The 21,818-nt window shown below is 43.7% G+C and overlaps 1 protein-coding gene across 2 annotated transcripts; it reads left to right on the top strand.

Annotated features, from left to right (window-relative positions):
* Positions 1-695: 695 nt before the first annotated feature.
* On the top strand, positions 696-19,994 carry bicdl1 (BICD family like cargo adaptor 1). 2 transcript variants are annotated; one of them, XR_015101020.1, is made up of 11 exons: positions 696-1,506; positions 2,739-2,954; positions 8,353-8,469; positions 10,194-10,340; positions 10,857-11,036; positions 11,118-11,336; positions 12,255-12,398; positions 13,943-14,073; positions 14,321-14,441; positions 15,030-15,158; positions 17,117-17,256. XR_015101020.1 is itself a non-coding variant. In XM_086112318.1 (10 exons), exons 1-10 carry the CDS (start codon positions 1,126-1,128, stop codon positions 17,291-17,293), a joined length of 1,833 nt encoding a protein of 610 aa, XP_085968444.1. In that variant the 5' UTR covers positions 696-1,125; the 3' UTR covers positions 17,294-19,994. The 2 variants fall into 2 exon arrangements, 1 of the variants encoding a protein (XP_085968444.1); XM_086112318.1 differs by lacking the exon at positions 15,030-15,158 and having other exon boundaries at positions 17,117-19,994.
* The last annotated feature ends 1,824 nt before the right edge of the window (positions 19,995-21,818 follow it).

The raw sequence follows: 21,818 nt of genomic DNA, 5'->3' as shown, positions 1-21,818 counted from the left end.
ATGGTAAAAGGGAGGAAAATGAGCCCATCAGAATTATGTCTTGTTATGTCAAGACCTAGACACACTGGTGACTGCCATAATGGATCACCTCCTTGTATTTGTTGATTCAGTTAAACAGTTTATTCAACACAGCTAACCATCAGACATGTTGACTCAGTGCAAGGCATCAGAGACACATTTTTGTAACATGGTTAAGACAGTGTTTGACAACTATGGGTTAGTAGCCAACACAGCGACTGAGGTTCAAATCCCGGTCAGAGCAAATGGTAATGTTTGCCTTAGGTAAAACACACATATACCCTGGTCCCTTAACCTGGATAAAAATGGGTGGCCGTGGAAACTGTACCAAAGAAATGTGGTGTATCGGTACCTTGCAGTGGAGACCTCTCTGACTGGGATAAGCTGAAAGGCACTTCTTCCATTTGTTACACACACACACGCAAACACACACGCACACATTCGTATGGATGCCATTTAAAAAAAATACTGTTTCCGATTTCCCACGCTGTTATGGCGGACTGCAGCTCCCCCGTGCGCTCCTCGTGCTCATAATTGGAGGTCATACACAGCTGTGTGAGAAGCACCAAAATATGGGGCTATCATATTCAGCCAATGGCGTGGCAACTTGTAACAGGTTGCATCTGACGTCACTGACGCGGCGAGAGCGCGCATTCAATAGGGGCACGAGAAAAGATAGAGCGGGCGGCGAGGTCTTTTCGCAATGTCTCCAGTGTAACCGGCTAACAGTAAAATGGGGGAACCGGAGTCCAGCGACGGGATGGGCGCACAGCGACAGACTGCAGTGAAGAACTCATCGATGTGGATTAACACTATGATAAAACATTTCTTCTTCCGCACGTTTGAGACCAGCCAGTGAGTGAGCAGTCCAGGAGGGGAGGCGTTGTTCGCTGTGATTCAGACTCAAGCAGAGCTGGCTCCAACTTAACGACGAGGAAGGGGCTTCAACGAGGATGGATGAATTTTCCATTACAGGCCACTACGGTCAGCCCAACCCGGTCCGAGTAGGGTGGGTTCGTTCGGCTTAAAAAAAATACAATTAAATAAAAAGCAGTCGGTTCCTATCTGGCGGCTCGTCCTTCGTCCCGCCGGCCGTGGAGTTGAGCCATGTCTGCGTTCTGCCTCGACCTGAGCACGTCTGGCGTGGCTTCAGCACCGTTGGAGCTGGACAGCGACTACATGGAGCCGTGCCGCAAGCCCGCAGCTCACGAGCCCGGAGGCTGCCCGGCTAACCCGCTGCGCCACGCCGGCTCCGGCTCCGGAGGCCTCGGCGTGGCGTTGGAGGAGGAACTGGCCATGCTCAGCGACGAGCAGGATAAAGCGGAAGAGCTGTCGGCGGACCGTAATGCCGACTTGCTGTCTCTCATCCGTCAGAAGGAAAAGGATTTGGTGTTAGCTGCCAAACTGGGCAAAGCTTTACTCGAACGAAACCAAGATTTGACGAAGCAATATGAGAAAATGCACAAAGACCTCAACGACAAATTAGAGGTAATAAAAGTGATTCATCAACAGAAAATGCTCTTAGATCTCGATGATGTACTTGCAATGACCAAGGTTTGTTAAAAGTAATGTTATACAATTGAGCATAGCTTCATATAAAACTAATTTTCTTTTGGGATTATTGTCCTAGTAAGTGGTACTGTACTTTTTCAGTTCTGTTTTGTTTTTGTTTAACATTGCGCCATAACTGTGACAAAAGTAATCTCAAGGGCCAATTGGATTAGTTCTATGAAAGCCTGCTTCTTATTTCAATGCTTTCTGAACCTGTTCGATTTACAACAAGAGTTATCTGAAGTCACTTTTTCATGGCCTTCTTGGACAAAGGTGCCCATCTGCCTTGATTTACTGGTAGGCCTACCAGCAGGAATAACTCATCATGACTTTGGTCAAACTTCTGGTTTATCCCGAATTGTATCAGTGACCACCTATTTAGTACTTTGACAATGGAATACCATGCTGCTTTGTTTCCTCTTTTTCTGTGTGGGGTATTCTCCACTCTAGCTAATATGTAGACTGAGGAAAAACAAGACTAATCCCTTCACTGTACACAGCTCACTGAATCGACTGTACATCTGTTCAGCCCTTTGATCCATATTCATCCTCACGATGCAGCTCAGAATTAATCTGCTTCCCAATATCAGACCCCTTGAAGTTGTTTTGGGGTTTAACTTGTTTCGTTGCGTCTGTTTTGGAATTCTTTGTTTACCATCGACTCCATTTTATCCAGACAACAACCGATGCATCTAAATTGTGAGATAGCCATTGTTAATAGCCAAGTGGCCAACTGGTCACTGCTATGAAGAGACAAGGACGACGGTTGTTCAAATAATATTTTTAAAAAATGACACATTAAGGGGAAACAAAGAGACTCAAGTGTCAAGTTCGAGACCAGAAAGAAGGAAGCAAAAGCCAAGTTTGTCGTCCCCCTTCCTTACAATCTAAATTATTACCAATAAAAACTTTGTATGAAATGACAATTTAGTGCTTGTTTTGGAAAAACAAACACATTTCAATTTCTGTAGAAGGAAAAACTGGATTTTACTTTACATCCAGTTCTGTCATCATTTTCCAGTGGTGAAGGACCTCCTTTTCTTAACGCACTCCAAACTGTGATAGACCATCTAAAATACCGTGTGCTATTTATACATATTGTATGTTTTCATGGATGTCGGCACTACAGCTATAATATCTAATCTTGTGCCACTTTTCTCTTCTGGCAGCACTTGGAGCAGGAGAAGCATGACTTGCGTTGGCGTCTGGAAAATCGAGAGGGGGAGTGGGAGGGCCGCGTAGCCGACCTGGAGACTGACATCCAGCAGCTACAGGGAGAACTGGAGCAACACCAGGTCCAGCTGAGAGAGGCTGACAGGGACAAAACTAAGGCCATCAGTGAGCTATCTGAACAAAACCACCGACTTCTCGAACAGCTTCGAAGGGTGAGAAATAGTCCATGTGTGTATTTGTGTCTGCATGTGCAAGCGTGTACTTCAGATGTAACACTTCAGGCAGCGTGGAAGATTTAATTAGTCTGGGCTTTGTGTCACATGGCCTTAAGCGTTCTTCCACGTAACAGAAAACCCCATATAAAGAAAGTACACATGTGTTCATGTGTTCCTGGGTTGGCCGTCGGGGTCTCTCGGCGTAATTCAGGTCTGCCTGCATGACATAAGATGCGCAGCCAGATGCACAGTGGGACAAATTGTCTTCAGCCCGGCGTTCATACTCCACCCAAAGTCATCAGTGTGAAAGGTGTGCTTTTGAAGCTTATCATGTCGAACAATTCCGAGCGATTGCCCTGCACACTGCAAAACCACTCTGCATATTGACAGGTATTTCAAGGCAGTAATAATGAATAGCATTCGTAGGAGATCGTCCCAGGTAAGGTTCGCCTACTCAGCAGACACTTGCAGTAATTTGGCTTCATTTAATGGCCGACGAGAGATAAGATATGGAAGACGTGTTAAAATCGGCCCCTACAAACAAAACAGTTCAGTTGTGACCAAGTGGGGAATGATCTTGTCCATATGCATTAAATGTTAAGTCACTAGATGGCCACAAATAGAAAAAAAAAATATTGGGTCAAGGCGTGACCATCATAAAATATTTCTAAAAACAATGAAATCATCTTTCAACATTCCGAACTGTAATGAAAAATGAGGAAAGATCCTAAAATTTGCAACTTACCTCATTTAATTCAGAACATTCTCAACTAGGGGCATTCGGGAAGGCCTCATGCGATAATACTGTATTGTAATATTCAAATCCAAATGTCTTTTTCATCCAAAATAACATCAACAGAACAAACTTTGTCGTTTCTATTTTAATATTTTGTAGCTGAAGGTAGCTGGAGGAAAGCTACACAAGCACGAGCATAAGATGAAAACTCCAAACAGGAAGGCCATAGCCGAGATTGAATTGCCCAACCTCAACTGAGAGGCAGACAGACATCCTGACCACGAGTACACCATTCTGTCACTTTCCAGACATATCCCTCCCCACCACAAAATTGTGTTGGAATTCCCAATCGTTGGACCTTAGGGGCATCCTTACCATCCTAGAGCAAAGGTGTGATGTCACACTTCAGCACATAATTTGTCCATGCTTGGACCCAGCATTCTGCTGTCTTTCCCTCGCCTGCCTGTCATCCATGGTGGGGAGGCCAGTAAAGGGTATAAACGCCACATGGTAAAATGCCTTCGAGCTTTAGTCCCCAAAAGATGGCGTGCGCATCTTAATCTCTTTTGCAGTCGTGTCTGTGGCCTTGTGTGTACATTGATCCTTCTCCTGGGAAAAGAGGTTCTGCGGCTTGGCACGTGTTGATAGGATTGACTGACCTGCATTTTAACTGGCAGACCCATGGGTGTCCTTTTTGTATTGTATCTTGCTTCTGTGATTCCTCTCATCTTGGTCAGATACTACTACTACAACTAATAATAATAAAAATAATGATTGTTATTATTATCATTATGACTATTATTATTATTATTATTATTATTATTACCAGCGTCCATCGCAATGGCTTCATCATATTTTATGAAAGAAGAGTGCAGGACCAATCTGTTGCTGTAAGGAAAGTGTTACGGTTACCGTGATTGTGTGACATTCCCAAGAGTTAGTAGACTGCATCCCCTCAGATCTCACGATTCATTTCCTTTGAGCAAGAAAATGGGTACCTTGCATAACAGAACAAATGAGGTCAATCACGGTGCTTGCCTGTTCCACCCCTTTACTGCTTTTCTAATTGGCTTGCTTCCCCAACCCCCACCCACCTCTCTGCTGCTCATTACTCAGCGATGGGCTGCCACCACTGTTGTCGACTGTTTACAAGTCTGATTGGATGTTGAGAACATAAACACCCCCCAGGGGAACTGCTTGTACAAGACATGCTCTATTTTCATTTGGCGCAACTATTCTCCGGTGCTACTTGTCGACTCTTTGAATAAAAACATCTGATCAGTATCTAATTAATTTCCATCTCTGGCTGTTTGAAAGTGCTCTATAAATACCGTTGAGTTGAGAATAATTGAAAGGAGAATAGGAATAATGTCTTATCGGAGCTCTCAATTGGCTACAAAAGGATGGCCTTGCAAGCAGGACTCTCTGACGGAAGTGATGTAAAATGCAACACAGAGGGGATTAGGCTATAATCCATGGTAATAGCCTTGCCATATGCACTAGAACCAAAACAACTTAGCCCCTCACTCAAGTTAATTAGTAACAACAGGTAACATATTGATTGAGGAAAAGATCTCAACTGTGAGCGTTTCTGCCTTCATTTCTGGCCCGGAGTGATGTAAATCATCCTGTGTGTGTGCGTGTGTGTGCGTGTGTGTGCGTGTGTGTGTGCCTACGTGCAGATGAGTTTTACTTGGTCACATATGTCATATTCACTCAATTCACAATATTCATTCATTCTCCGAACCACTCATCCTTCACTTCACAAGAGTTGCATTGAAATCATTAGTGGCCATTTGATACAAAAAAAAGTATGTCTGTGTACGCAGTACAGTATACAGTTCAGGTGTAGAGTATCAACAAATCACACCAACACAGTACAGTATTTTAATGTTGATTTTTTTTTTCTGTCTTGGGAAAATAAGAGTCTATTTTGGGTTGTTTTGTTGGATTCATTCTTTGGTGAATGAAAATGTTTGCCTGCGTATCATACCGTTTTATTGCTAGTTGCAAGTAACTGTCACGTTACCTCAATCTTTAACTCCCCTCCCTCACCACACAAGACAGAATTGGTCAGCTGATACCGTCTAACAAACTTTTGCAGCCAGCCACCGGACGCTTCGAAGTCGTCTATGCCCATAGATTGCGCTATGGAGCTAGCCTTCTCGCGAATTAGCGGCCCAGTTAGCGGGAAGTTTTTAGCACGACAACAGTGAAACCATTCCAGCACACGATCATTTGCCGCGCTGTATCTCGTCCGTCGAGCCACAAGCAATTTTCTATGAGCAGGGAGACTCCCACATTCGTACTGGGCAAGAATCGATGCCTTGTTTTTTTTTTAAAGTTTTGTAGATTAAGGAAGTTCTCATATGGAGAAGCTATTTTGGCCCCTTGGAAATCTGAAAGAGGCTCGCTTCCTGTAGCATATTTGCGAACTGCTGGCACAGGTTGTCTTGAAACTGTGCAGGGTACAATAGAATCTCAAAACATTCACTTGTGTTTCCCATTGTCAGTCGTGTTCCGTTCATTTTGTCCTAGCCAGTTTGGTTTAGATCATTTTGTTGAATCCCAAAAAGTGGTGCTAGGTTCGTTAATTATCCATTTCCGAACCGCTTGATCCTCACTAGGGTCGCGGGGGGTGTTGGAGCCTATCCCAGCCGTCTTCGGGCAGTAGGCGGGGGACACCCTGAATTAGTTGCCAGCCAATCGCAGGGCACACAAGGACCAACAACCATTCACGCCCACACTCACACCTACGGACAATTTAGAGCGTCCAAACAGCCTGCCATGCATGTTTTTGGAATGTGGGAGGAAACCGGAGCACCCGGAGAAAACCCACGCAGGCCCGGGGAGAACATGCAAACTCCACACAGGGAGGCCGGAGCTGGAATCGAACCCGGTACCTCTGCACTGTGAAGCCGACGTGCTAACCACTGGACTACCGGGCCGCCCCTCGTTAATTATCAGTTATTTTTTTTAATCATGATTAGTATCATTTTTCAACTTATTTCCGACTATTTTTTTTCTTGGATTGAATCTTACCTCTGCAACCCCCCCCCCCCCCAATAAAAATCATGCATTTGTGAAGCAGTGTGTTTGTGCTTGAACCCCTGACAGTTAATGCAGGCTTATTTAGCGGTTTCAGCGTGTGAGTGTGAATGTCAGAGTACAGACCAAGGGTGCGAAATGAGTCCACCCCGCAGCCATCAACTGCCTTTTGACGACCGCTTTTCTTTCGCTATGTTTTCCCCTCCATGACGAAAACGGGCAACGCGAGGAGTTGCCAGACAAAGCGAGTAGACAATGTGTCAGTCAGCCATGATCTCTGTCAATCTGCCACCCTGTAGTTAAAGGTTATATGACCCTGAAGTAGCCATGACAGACTGTGCGTCTGGTTGCTTCACAAAGAGGAGCATGCCATGCAGCTGTCACCGATTCCGCCGCCTATGTCCTACTTCCGTATCCGACTGAACGGAACTGTTGAGGGGTCCCTGGTGATTCTGTGACCGGCTCTTATGATACAACAAAGCAAACTTACAAGATGCCTGTGGGAGAAGTGTTTGGCAGCGCAAAGCCGTACTGCATCATATTGAGCGATGGTTAAAATATTTCGGGTTCCAACTTAAGCTAAGTGAGCTATGCAAAATATTAGACTCTGTTGCACACCACTGTCGTATTGTGAAGATGTTTGTGTGTGCGGTCATGTCACTGCCTGGCTCTGCAAATGGTGAAATGGATGCAGTACATATAATGTAGAATAGCGGTTATTCTTTGCAGAAATATTGAAATAAAAATACAGTATTTATTCATTATCTGAGTTGTTGATGTTGGGGCACACAGCGTTTGTGTTTTGTGATGTGTCTGCCGCATGCTGCAGTTATGCAATATAGCGACAAAGAAGCTAAGACTGATGAACCCTCACTATGTGGAAAATCCCCAGCTTTGCCCATGTTGGTCACAGTAAGGAAAGTGGTACATTGCATTAGCAGTAGCTAGACTCACACCCCCCAGCCATTGTCAAGACGGAAAGCAACTGTTTTAAATTGTGAAAATAAAATGCATCATATTTTTTCTTTTAAGATTTCCCGTACCAGCCAATGAAGGTATTGTTTATTAAAATGTAAACTTGTGTACAACTAACACCATAACCTTACACGTACTTGTATTTTTTTTAGGAAGCCGTATTAAGTGAGCGATTTTAAAGCTGCTGCCGTCTGTATGCCAGTGATCATCGCATAATTGGCAGCTTCCTGAGCACAAGGTTATGCTAATAAAGCACAGTCAGGTGTCATGGGGCCTTGATCCCATCAAGTTTGCTGATGCGTGCAAGGGCATTTGATAGCGCAGCTACTTAAGCGGGAAACTACTGTTTTGAGAGATTCTGGAAGAAGACCTTGACATTTTGAGAAATATTGCTGTGGTGTAGGAATGGTTGTTTTCACATTTACAGGAACAGATTTGGGTGGGAGGATTGACACACAGTATAAACAGCGCGGCTGAATTTCCCGTCAGGGTGAGCAACTCGGGTTGTTGTCGATCCTCCTCTACTATGTGCACTGAGGACATGCCCACCGCGTGCCTGCGTGCGCCTCTGTGATTGTTTTAATTCTTGCTAGTTTTTCCTCTCCCTCCAATGTAACCATGTCTCCGTCTGTTCAGGCTGCAGATGTGGAGAGGCAACTATCCACTCAGGTCCATTCATTACGGGACGACTTCAGGGAGAAGAGTACATCTACGAGCCAGCACATGACACGACTAGAAACGCTACAAGCTGAAGTAAGTCGTTATCAGCTTGATAGAAATTATGCTTAGGCACGGTTGTACTCGCTCCATCTATGCTAACAAAACCTTTTATTCACTTTTGTCATTTCTGCTACAATAACATGAAAACCGTGGAAGGTGACCGTTTCACAAATGAAATACCACGTTCCTCCTCAAGCAACTTTGAATTTAGAAGCGGAACCTCATCCATTCCACCACACCCATAACAATATATATACATCTAGTCTACTTTCTAACTTGTAGCTCTGACCAAGTATGGCGAGCCCATTTTATAAGTACGATTGGATTGCTGTGTCATTGATTAGATAAGTCAAATTTGCTGTTGGAGTCATTGACCACACCACAAAGTAAAGTTCTAGATTTTTTATTTTTTTTTGGTGGGTCACTGGGGGATGACAATTTGTTTCAGGTCATTTTAATGAAGAAAATGTCGCCAAAGGGAAACACATGTTCTTACTGTGTCAGAGATTGGCTGTCACTTATGTCATTTTATTGCATTTAAAAAAAACATTGACAACAACTAATGTCCAGGTATTCTCATCATTTGCTCTCTCTCTTTGTACCTTGCTCAAACTTCTTCCCTCCTCCCTGATTGGAGCAGCAAGGACTCGAAGTGAGTGGTTAACAGGTGTTGTCTGGCCTGACTGCATGCTGCATGTAGCTTCCTTGAAAGTACACAAACAAGGGTTATAGCAATGATTTGAATTTGAGTTGAAATGATGCAACAGGGGGGAAAAAACCCCAAAGATGAATTTCTACACGAGTTGCATGAAATACCTGTTTCTTATCTTGATGTCAACCCCTGCTTCCAGAGGCCAGGCATAAAAAACAAAAACCACAAAGAGGCACATGAGATGTGTTGTGTCGTCAGTCATGTGCTGATATCTGATTGCAGCCGCAATAAACCATTGTTGGTATCACGGTAAAAGTAGTAACTTAAAGATTCCCTTTGTCTTCCCTTTCTTCCTTTTTTCTTTCTGTCCTTTCTCTCTTTCTCTTTCTTTGTCTGTCTCTCTGTTATGAGACAGCAGGGAAAATACCCTGACTGCACTATAATTGGGAGAAAGAGTGTGTTCTATTTTTAGCTCAGGTGCTGCAATGTCTGGGTGCTTCCACTTTTCATAGACTTTGATTTCACATGCCGATGCTGACTCCTGCCGTTTGATTAGTGTGAGAAAAAAGACGACTGTGGGCTTAAATGTCCAGAACATTGCGTGTATTGATGTGCGAGTTGCCGCAGTGTAGTGTAAAGTAGGCTATCGGATGTAGGTCAAATCCAGAGGGCATAAAATGATCTTTTCGTGTTGTTCATTTAATGTGTGTCTCTACTCTGGCAAAAAAACAAAAAACAATCCAAGTCCCACTGTGAAGAATATGTTGAGGGGAAGTTGAAGGTCGTCCCTCGCTGACTAAGATGATATTAAGCTTTGTGTAGGCGCTACCGTATCACCAAGGCATTCCTAAAACGAGGGTAGCTACTACCGCCTACGCCTGTGCTAGGCAACAGGCATTCTTCAGACCAGTGGGAGTATTTTTTAATCTCGTGTAAGAGCCCAGTTTGGCTGGAGAAGGCACAGCGCAATATTTAGTCTTTAATCAAGTCTTTGGACTTCCCTTTTTGTCTGCCGCTGACCAGAAAATCAAGACGGTCCTCATCTTGTACCCATAATCCTTTTTAACGGGGTGTCATTTCTAATCACTGATGCCGCACATGTTAGATTAAGATGCTGTCGGAGAGGAAGATGGAGCTGGAGCGGCGGGTGCATGCCATGCTGGAGGAGAACGAAGTGCTCAAGAATACTGTGGAAGACCTCAGAGACAGGACGCTGGCGCTGGAGACGCAGTGCCACGAGAAGGACCTGCAGGTACAAAATTTAAGACTTTGTATTTATACATTGGAAAAGGTTCAGAAAGATCGCAAAAATTGTGCGCACCTATGTTGCTTATACTTTTTTGTTTAACTCATTCACTCCCAAAGACGTTTTTAAACGTCTTTTCAGACTTGGTCCAGAATTGGCTGGTACTGAATGAGTTAAGTGGCTGGTGACATGTTTGGAATGATTTACAGAAAGAAAGAAAGAAAACTGCTTCTCAGTCATCCAAAAATTTGATGTCATGTTGAACAGCAGTAAATCTTGCAAGACTTCTGTCACTCTATTTAAAATCATTGCAATATGCCATGGTTTTACTCTCTGATAGTTTATTTCCATCGCAACTGATGGGAAACATGCCATTTGGATTTATTGGGTGGTCTTTTGTCCACATGCGCAATAGACAATGGATGGAAGCCGACTAGGGGGCAGAATAGTGTCTCCGCAGGGTTAGGAGAGATCCTTTTTCTCGAAGCTTTTAATGCCTATTTGTGCTTATTTTATGTTCAGTTGCGGCAGAATCAGGTGGAGCTTCAGGAAGTTCAGATGTCCTACAGGCACCTAACAGCTCGACTCGAGGAGCTAACGGAGGAGACCAGCCTGCATAGCCTCACCCCCCACCAGTCCAGCCTGATGTGTGAGATCGAGCAAAGCATGGAGCAAGAGGAGCAGGAGCAGGAGAGAGAGCAGGTAAACCGACCCCCGGATGTCAGCCGCAAGCCACGCAGGCCGTCAAATTCTTCTTTTGGCTCTTTGCATCTCCATCCGTAGCTGCGTCTTCAGCTTTGGGAAGCCTTTTGTGACGTGCGCACGCTGTGCTCCCATCTCCGAGGGAATGACGTCACAGACTCTGCGCTGTCCACGGACTCTTCCATGGACGAGTCCTCGGAGACGTCGTCCGTCAAGGATGTGCCCACTGGGAGCCTTCATGCTAGCCTGCTAGAACTCCGCAGGCTAACACAGAACCTGCTTGATGGCAACGAGTCAACGGTACCAACGGAGAGTTTACCAATAGTTTTCCAATTTCATACAGTATATGGGGGGGGGGAGTAGATTTTGCTTTTTGTCGAAAGTCAACTGAAAGTCCGCTCCAATTTGCATGCAAACTTCATGTGGATAAATGGATCGCAAAGTTTGGGGGGGGGGGGGGGGCACATTGTTGTACTGTTGGCAACGTAAGTTGTTGTATCCTTCACTGTACTACATTTGTACTTTTTTAACACATTGTACTTTACATCTTAGAAATATTGAGATACAGTAATCCCTCGCTCTAACATGGTTCATCTTTCACAGCATTTATCTTTTTGTGCAGTTTTTTTTTCTTTTTATACTGGACGGTGTTCTGCATCCCGATTGGCTAAGGGGCGGTAGACTAATGTCAACAGTCTCTGCGCCTCGCCTTGTACAGCTTGCCAAATTTTTCCATGACATAAACACACAATGTCGTCGAAACCTTCTGTACAGTATTTCTAAAAACTGTCAGTTGTTTGTAAGAAAATGTTTAGGTTTTTCTTTTTTTTTTAAGATTAACGAAAATTTAAAAATTAAAATTAAAAATTAAAGATGACTATTTCACAGATTTCACTTATCACAGGTTCTTTTTGGAACGTAACCCCCGCGATAAATGAGGGATTACTGTATACTCAAAATTATTCATATGGACCATGACAGACTTCATTCACAGCAACAGCAAAACCATTTGCCAAGATTTTTTTTTCCCTTCCTGCTCAACAATGTTTAAAATGGATTGTAATATTATATTGTGCCAATTAATGACCCAATAGAAATTGATGCACGATCCACTTTGGATCCTAAAACTTGGCACTGTTAAAGTCCAGTAATTAGCCTTGTAGGGTACATTACCGGTATATGACCGCAGAATTTCTCTCATGTGTATACTGTCGAAAGGGTTCTCGACGCAGTGATGAGGAAGCTCTGGAGGAACAAGTAAAGAAGATGGGAGAAGAGCTGAGAGAAGTCAAAGAGCTGTACGCAGCTGAGCAGGACAAGACGCACAACAGTAAAGAGGAATTGCTACGGATGCACAATCAGGTACGTGTTGAAAGTCGGGTCCATTACTTGTGCACAGTTAAGTACAATACTGTGCAAACATATTGTTTTAATGACATTTTTCACATTTTGAAACAGCTCAGAAGGATTTTATAAAGTTCGTTCCAGATATGGTATAAAGGAACTCTAGTGGAATCATAATGGCACCAATTGCCTGTAAGATATGCAAAACCATCAAGTAGCTGGCAAATTAACAAATGAGCATGAACACGATGCTTCATGAACATTTCAGTTTTTGTTGTGAAGGTCTGCGCTGTACTGAGTGACATTCTAGTTATAAACTCTCATTTTAGCATGGATACAGCTAGCAATGTACATGTGCACGTTCATTGAAAGGCGTGTACAGTCGTGTACACGTGCGTCTTCAGAGTTTTACAGACTAATTACAAAACAAACAAATATACAAATCAGTGAAATTATTGCAAATTAAAGAGTAGATATTTATTTTTGCATATCCAACACTGTCTCTACCTCCTTAAATATCTTGCACCATGCACAAATTAACGGACGTGACTTTCGACATCTTCTATGCCCTTTCTGGAGGACGAATCATTTTAAAGGGTTTATTCATTTCATCAGCAGGGCACCTGAAACACACAAATATCGTTTGATTAAAAACTTTCATAATACCGAGTACCTCCTCTGGAACAAACCTGATTCACATTCAGTTTCATTTATATATGTATACAGTAATCCCTCGTTTATCGTGGGGGTTACGTTCCAAAAAGAACCAGTGATAGGTGAAATCCGTGAAGTAGTGAGCTTTATTTTTTACTGTTATCATACAATACTAAACTATGTATACAATGAAACCAAAGACCAAAACCTGTTGTCAGGCCCAAGCACAACCCCAAAATTTTCAACAAATAACTATAATAGTTTTTGGAAATACTGTACTGTCGACACGCGGTCCCGCCGACGCGTTCTGATTTAAAGGGTTAAAAGCATTTAAAAAACTGCACTAAAAAATCCGTGAAACAGCGAAGCCGCGGAAGGTGAACCGCGTTAGAGTGAGGGATCACTGTACATTTTTTTCAATTGTAAGAGACGTTTTGAGACCTCACTATATATGCCTGTACAGCAGTGGTGTCAAACAGGAGTTTGATCAGCCCCGCAGAATAATTTAAAAGTGAAGAAAAAAAATGCATAAAATCACAGGATGAATCTTTTTAATAAAATGAAATTCATGGATTATCCGCTAGGGGGCACACTGTTTTCTCTTTAGTTTGAAAAGTGTAGGCAGTGATTAAATTTATATTTTACCTACATGCACGTGTGTAAATGGTTTAAAAAATCCTTTCTTTATAAATTTCGTTTAATCTTGAATGAGTGTGTGAAATGAGTTTGACATTCCTGCTGTACAGCATGTACAGGACATTGGCACATGCACATGTGAATGGTTAGGGGTGTTTAAACATTTACATGTACATGCCACATGGATTTGACAGACTATGTGACAATATCATGAAAACATTGTCCATAAAACGAGAGCTCGGGTTCATGTGATTTCCCCATCAAACCTACAGATGGCGCTGCTCTCAGTAGAAATGTGTTCCCTCCAAGAGGAGTCTGAGCGGATGAGGACCATGGCGGAGGTCCGAGAACCCAGCGAGCAGCTTCAGAGTGCCATTAAAGACAGAGATGATGCCATAGCCAAGTAGGGACACCACTGGGATTTTATTATTTGATGCTTATTATTTGTATTTTAAGGAAAGGCCTCATGAATTTAACATGTGCGGCTTGATTGTTACGAATTAATTAGTGGCATTTTACAGTGGCATTTTCAGTATTTCACCCTGCAAGAAAATAAGTATCTACTATCTAACTATCTAAACCCTTTTCTCTCTTTGTGTGAGACGTTCATGCTTGCCATCTTGTCACTGTGTGTTGTGTGTGTCTTCCAGGAAGAAGGCAGTGGAGATGGAGCTGGCCAAGTGTAAAATAGACATCATGTCTCTAAACAGTCAGCTTCTGGATGCCATCCAGCAGAAGCTCAATCTGTCACAGCAGCTGGAGGCTTGGCAGGTGAGTTGTCTCGATGGAGATGTTTCAGTTAAAACCTTGTTTCATCACCTCCGCACCTCCCTTTAAGACCACGTCACTTGTCTCGCTCTGTGGCAAAAATATGGTAAGAAACACACAGAAAATCACTCACTTAAACTGGGTACACACGTGTTGATTTTTTGTGTGTGAACCCACACCTGACAATTAAAATAATCCTAGCACGTGTGTATGTGTTTACTGCTTTGATTGTGTGTCGTCTAGTCTACTCAAGATGTGCAACACCGCACAAATAATGAGATCATCATCGAGAATTGCACACAACAAACGAGCCATCTGTCACAGAACCAAGACTCCGAGTGGCAGTCGTTGCCGTAAAAATACAAGGAAAAACAAAGAGTATAATACTAGTAGAATACAAAATAAAAGGCTTTGCTGACTTTTACCAGGAGAGAATATTCTGAAATTATTAGTACCCTATGTGTGTACCCTGCTTCAGAAGCACACTTTTTTTTTTCTTTACGTGGCCGTGGTCACACTGGTTTTGTCACTTCCCCCTCCGTCCTCCTCTGTAACTAGCGGCTCTTTCCTCTCTCTTCTCCCTACCCGCAGTTTGCATCCTCAGGGCTCTTTACAGTTTGGCTCTTGTGGTTTCTGATCTAGTGGCCTTTCTCAGCCTCCGTACCACCCTCTCTCACCCTGTGGTACAACCCCTCCCCCTACACCCCTCCTGCCTTAGAGGTGAGCCGACCTGCACCGTCCCATCCTTCCACTCTGCACAAACCCTTTCATGCCACGCTGAGCCATTCCACGCCATGGGGAAAAACGCACATCCCAGCTGAAGCTATTGACTGTCAGTGAGGACTCACCCATCATTCTGTGTTCGCCTATCTCCACTGTTCGTGTACCAGTAACCTTGACAACAGGGGGTTATAACATTGGGAGCCAGGTGTTTAAAAAAAATGTAGCCTGGATCAAAATGATCCGCATCTAGAAACCCCGATTTTTGCGATCCCAGATCAGGTAATCCGTTTTACTTTTATGCTGGGTTTTATTTTTCGAAGCAACAGTGGACTGGATCCCCCTAATCGAGGTACACCTTTTTCAAGAAAATTCGGAGTTCTAAATCAGCGGTCCCCAACCCCCAGGCCACGGACCGGCACCAGTCCGTGGGTCATTTGGCACCGGACCGCAAAGAAAAAAAACAAGTAGCTTATCTTACTTCTGTTTTATTTATTTATTTCAGAAACTGAAAGATGTTTTATTTAGAAATTACCGGATTCCCTTTTACATCCGTTTACAGTTTGTCACTCTTGACGCAGGTCAAGGTGCACTTCTCAGTCATGTGATAGGTTACCGCTAAAATGAAACCCAGGAGCTTGCAAACTGAGTAATAAAACAAACGTCTTTGAAAAGTCTCTTTGGGAAAGGGAAAAGGCCCAGCCAGGAGCCAGAAGAGGAGCCTATGGACTTTCAAGAAAAAAGAAGGCTACATTTAATAGACAGTATCAGGAGTCCTACTTAAGATAGGATTTATTTATTAATGGCGGCGCGGACACCCGCAGCGGCTCCTCTTGTTTTATGTTGAGAGGGAAGAAATTTCATCTGTGCTGTATGTTACGTACAGCACATTTGACAATAAAGTTGTATTCAATTCAATATTCAATTTATCTCAACGGGAGATGACCACCAAGCACCAAGCCTACTCTGCATAATATGCGGTGATGGTTTTTCATGCACTTTGCATTTGCGGCGTATCTTATTTTGAAGGCACGTTTAAACGTTACCATCTCGACCAGAGAGTGCGGCCAGATAGGACGTTCCTTGTGTCGTGATTTGTGTTTATTATTATGTTTCGAAAACACCATTGTTTTCATGCAGGCCATATCATATTATAATTGTTGTATTTGTGCGTCACACCTTAAAGGCCGGTCCCTGAAAATATTGTCTGACATTAAACCGCTCCGTGGGGCAAAAAAGGTTGGGGATAGCTGCTCTAAATGAGACAATATATCACAATGTGGGCTACGAGCACGGTGAAGAACAGCAGGTAGAAGAGCCAACACGGGGTCACTTGAAGTGTTGCGTTTAATTTTGAGAGCATTCAATTTTCTCAAAACAAGACCTATTATCCAATGCGCTCTATATATGGATCAGTATTCTGATTTCTTGAATGTAGTATTTTAAATGTTCAAAAAGCGCTTTGTTACAGCTGCAGCGGTTGTGAAAGCGCGATATAAATAAAGCTGTGTTGTATTGCAGTCCCATAGGCGTCGCTCCCTCGAGCGGAAGCATAACGTAACTGCAGCCATTATTGTAGCTTCTATTCTATGCATCTGCGCCCGATGAAAACGGTTTTCAAATTGGCCATTCGTTGAAGGTGCACCCAATACTCCGAAGCGCTTCACAGTGTGGTAAATACAGGACATGAAAAAAATAAAGATGAAATTGTCGATTTAATTCTAATTGGACTTGGAAAAATATTGGTTGACCATTTGTGAATTTTGTCTTCCCGCTCCTTGTGAGAGGAGAGCAGGCTGTGCAAAATGTGCTGAACATGAAACAGTTGGACATGTGCATGCAAATGTTTGGAGAAGGTCAAATGAAATTGACCTGTCAAGGTCACCGTTTGGGAGTCATGTGCGGAAAGAAAAGTTGAACTCAGGAGAGTGATGAGAGCTTTCTGTGCCTCACCGCAGGACGACATGCACAGAGTGATTGACCAGCAGTTAATGGACAAGCACCAGGACGAGTGGCGCTCCGCCCCATCCTGCGCATCCAGGTCGTCCAGAGCTCTCGGCGCTCAGTCCTCCAGACGAGCGCTACGCCTGTCCGACCGGGACCGAAAACTTTTCTCTTTTTTCAAAAAGAACTGAGCACAGGAGACGGACGTGATGCCGGAAAGTGTGGAGAAGAAGGGCGACAGCACAGCACAGGTGGACACGACGTAGCCAAAGACGGGCAACGAAACACACACGCAAATCGCAAGATGTTTGAGCATTTATTCCATGTCTTTGATGTCCATGTACTGTGGCGTACGAGTAGCGTTTGGTTTATATTTTTCTCCCCACTGCTGCCTTCCGCAACCGTATACTGCATATCACAAGTGAGGCAAAAATGTGCACTCGTTGTAGATGCGTACCACTAGTGCTATTCGTGACACGCTAGGCGGTTCCGAGTCAAATTTGATAATGTCACAATTTAGTAGTGACATGCGGCACGCAGTTGTTAACCAGTGTGGAGTTTTGTCATACCACAAGCATTTGTTGACCGACTAGTATGCCAAAGTTGTCCCACTAGTGAAGACAAAGACCATATGAGTACATGGCCCTCAAGAGGATATGGACTAAATGTTGAAATGGTTTGTCATAGACTGAGGTTTGGGGGGCTCGGCTTGTACTTTGCACTTTATCTTTCCCAGTGCTCCTGATTGGCTCACAATGCCGCATTTAGTAGATCCTCTGCTAAAAGGCGACTCGTAGGACATGATCAGGGTCCAAACGTTTACTTCTACTGAGGAAGCTTTCCTTGTAGTGCCTCTGAGCCATCACTTCTTCCCACTGCCAAGCCTGTTAGGGACCTAATGCTGCACCGATGCTCACTTTTTGCATCCCGGCCTCATGTCAGGCTAAGGATACAAAACTTTTGGCGTAGCGCAGCAGCTGGACCAAGGTGATGCTCGCGTAACAGCACGCGACTCTTGCTTGATTGCTTTCGGAGTTTATTCGTTTCTTTGCGAGATGTTAAAATAGACCCGTAAAATATCACGACATGTCACCAAGAAAAAAATATACCGAAAGTAGATACCGTGACCCCGGCGTATTTGCGGTTCGGCAATCACAAATTCACCTATGAGGGGATTTTTGGGGAGGAAACTATCCTGGTATTTGCTGGAAAGTGAAAGCCATGTCTTGTACAGAAAGAAAGAAAGAAATTGTTTTTGGCGCCATCTTGTGGTATTTTGGAGCCAAGCAAGTACACTGAAGTGAGGAGAGCCACTTCATTTTCAGGCTCGCCTTTTCTAATAGAAATTAAGTTGTCTCTTGCGGAAAATTAAGTCAATGACAAACATTTTGGGGTGGCCATCAATGACTTCACAGATATTCGCGTCAGACGTGGGGGTTCACTGTACAGGTACAACGTAATGATGATGTCCTCATCTCGGTTTACTTGCTCAGTGTGAAATCGGGCCTGCTTAATTGGACACAAAACCATCCTGGTACTGTATGAATGCCAACAGGTGGACACACAGTTGAAGTCAGGAATGGGCAACTTAAATGATGGAGGGGTGTGGGGGGCACAATTGTTCATCATGCTACTGGGGGACCACATAGGAAGGACACCGCAAAAATGCCATTTGGAATCGGAACAAAATTTTTGCATATGTCTGTGTTTTATTGACATTCGAAAGCTCAAATGCATTTAAACGAACCCCTTCTCAACTACAAAGGCTTGAAACACAAACAACATTTTTTCCCCCCTTCTTGCATAAAAATGTCCACTCAGAAAGTGCTGACCAGCATTTTGTGGATGTGTTTGAAGAAAAACAAACTCAGTCAGAGATGTTCATTGTATTACAAGGCGCATGTCTCTCCAAATGAACGGGCAAGCTCAATCAAAGCCACCATATGCGTTTGTAACGCCATTAAGCGCTGGATGTCTATATCCATAAACGTTAGAGTACACACATTTAGTAAGTCCTCATGCACTTCCAACGAACTGTCAACGGTTCTTGCGGGGTAACAAAATTGCTGCGTGTGTACTTTTGAGCTCAGTATTGCAGTGGCAACTTGGGTCGCAATCTTTCATGGCGGATAACGTCTCTAAGTAAACTCGTTGGACAGGTTTGCGTTTAAATTTGTTGAAACATATAAATCCGATTCCTATTTCACCCAAAAGACATCATTTCCCTGAGCTAATTTGGTCCTGGCCGGAACTGCTTGCTCTTCTTCTCTGATGAAGAAGCACAGTCTTGGTGTGGGAGGCACTTTTGAGTGACTTCTGCCATCCGGTGGTGAATATTCGTATTCCAACTTAAAACCGCTCAGCTCCACATTCATTTTCAAAAAAATTAATCGAGGGCCACGCCAGGTGTTGGCGTGGACCGACAGTTGCCCATCCCTGGTTTACATGTACCTTCAGCCTTGGGGTGGCAGAGAAATTAATTCTCTGCCTATCACTATACATCACTGGCATCAGTGAAAAAAGAAGAACAGCTATTTCTAGTCAATGATCATTTTTGTGAAAATGAAATTTGGTCATTTACCGCGGCAGACCCGATAATCTCTCACGACACCCTGGTTGAGAATCACCGCCATGGGGAGCTCCACAAATGATTTTTCTCATTGGCACTCTTGCACGTTGTGATTTTCTGTTCTCGCTTAACCGAATGTGCTCGCAAAAGAAATTCACACTGACAAACGTCCAGTGAAGACTTGAATGCTCAAGATTTGCCTTCAAGACAAGCACGCTGAAGCTAGGACAGCGCTTCCCTGGCGGAGGTAATCATTGCCAGAGCTGGAAGGCAAGCCTTCATGTTGACCTCCGACGTTTGAATAAACCTGCGAGTTTCACATCCCTGATGCATGCATCATTTACGTGTCGATGAGAAAGACACACTCCTCAAATTATTTGAAATGTTTTTTTCTAGGTAACCAAATTCTTCCAATGTTTACATGAGCGTGAGAAGGACAAAAAAATGTTGCATCTCATCTCATGAGATGATGCACCGACTTGAAAAAGATGCTTGGTAGACACTACTATTTTTTTTTAGGGGGGGGGGGGCAAAGTCTACCTCCATCCTCTCTGCTTCAATACTTCATGAGCACTTTGAGTTCTGACTAAGCTGTCGGGCTTCCGTTGACGTGACGCGTGGGGATGTGGATGAGTGTGCGCGACCGTGATGGCTCCTCTTTGTCCGTAAGTGTGTGCAGATGTACGTGTGAGCGTGTTTAGCTTAGGCAGCTTGTGCAAAACCTATGCAGGGATGTCATCTCAGCCGGTTGTTTGAAAGGAGAAACCCAAAGACGGATTTATATATACATAGAAACACACGATATAAAACAATGCTGATTAGGTCTGGATGAAGTGAATATTCATAAAGAAAAAAATCCATATCTTTTCAATTAAAAAAAAATTGTCCGGCTATAAACCAGTTTTTATTTTGTTTTTAAATGTGTTTTCTTAGTGCTGTGTATATTTTAGGGATTGCTGAGGTGTGTCAAGAAAAACTGTAGTCCACCTACATTCTATGTGGCCCCATAATCATTTCATATTTGAATACAAATCCAAATGATTTCAATCATTTTAGTCGCTCTGGGCTGGTTGCCAGTCAGTATTTGTTCAAAAGGAAACGCTGTCGTGTCAACAACTCTTAATGTTCTTTCCATTTCAAGATTGATTTTACCGGCCAACAGCAAATTTCATCCATCCATCCATTTTTCGATCCGCTTTATCTTCGCGGGGGGGGGGGGGGGGGTGCTGGAGCCTGTCCCAGCCGTCTTCGGGTAGTAAGCGGGGGACACCCTGAATCGGTTGCCAGCCAATCGCAGGGCACACAGAGACGAACAACCATCCACGCCCACACTCACACCTAGGGACAATTTAGAGTGTTCAATCAGCCTGCCATGCATGTTTTTGGAATGTGGGAGGAAACCGGAGCACCCGGAGAAAACCCACGCAGGCCCAGGGAGAACATGCAAACTCCACACAGGGAGACAGCAAAATGGTCCCAAAATGTATTTTTGACACTGATTTTAAAAATAATAATAATAATTCAAGGCGGCCTGGTAGTCCAGTGGTTAGCACGCCGGCTTCACAGTGCAGAGGTACCGGGTTCAATTCCAGCTCCGGCCTCCCTGTGTGGAGTTTGCATGTTCTCCCCGGGCCTGCGTGGGTTTTCTCCGGGTGCTCCGGTTTCCTCCCACATTCCAAAAACATGCATGGCAGGCTGATTGGACGCTCTAAATTGTCCCTAGGTGTGAGTGTGGGCGTGAATGGTTGTTCGTCTCTGTGTGCCCTGCGATTGGCTGGCAACTGATTCAGGGTGTCCCCGCCTACTGCCCGAAGACGGCTGGGATAGGCTCCAGCACCCCCCGCGACCCTAGTGAGGATCAAGCGGTTCGGAAAATGGATGGATGGATAATAATAATTCTTAACTCTTTTTTTTTAAGCACATCATGTTTTTGAGATATTTTCATTTTTGTGTTTTGAAGTTTGACCTATAAAAGCTTGCACTATACACATTTTACCATGCATTGTAATTTGTAGATATGACATTTCATAAAGAAATTCCACCTGTTCCTGAATCTGACCTTTCATTCATAAATATTACTTAATCAATTACTATATTACATTATTATTATTATTATTAAAAACAGGATGTGCTAGAGAAAAAATGAG

Source organism: Hippocampus guttulatus, chromosome 5 (assembly GCF_054856545.1).
Source record: "Hippocampus guttulatus isolate MCC_2025c chromosome 5, RoL_Hgut_1.0, whole genome shotgun sequence".
In the NCBI taxonomy this organism is placed as follows: domain Eukaryota; kingdom Metazoa; phylum Chordata; class Actinopteri; order Syngnathiformes; family Syngnathidae; genus Hippocampus; species Hippocampus guttulatus.
The sequence above is the reverse complement of the archived record's forward strand: the minus strand, read 5'-3'. Positions and strand labels throughout refer to the sequence as shown.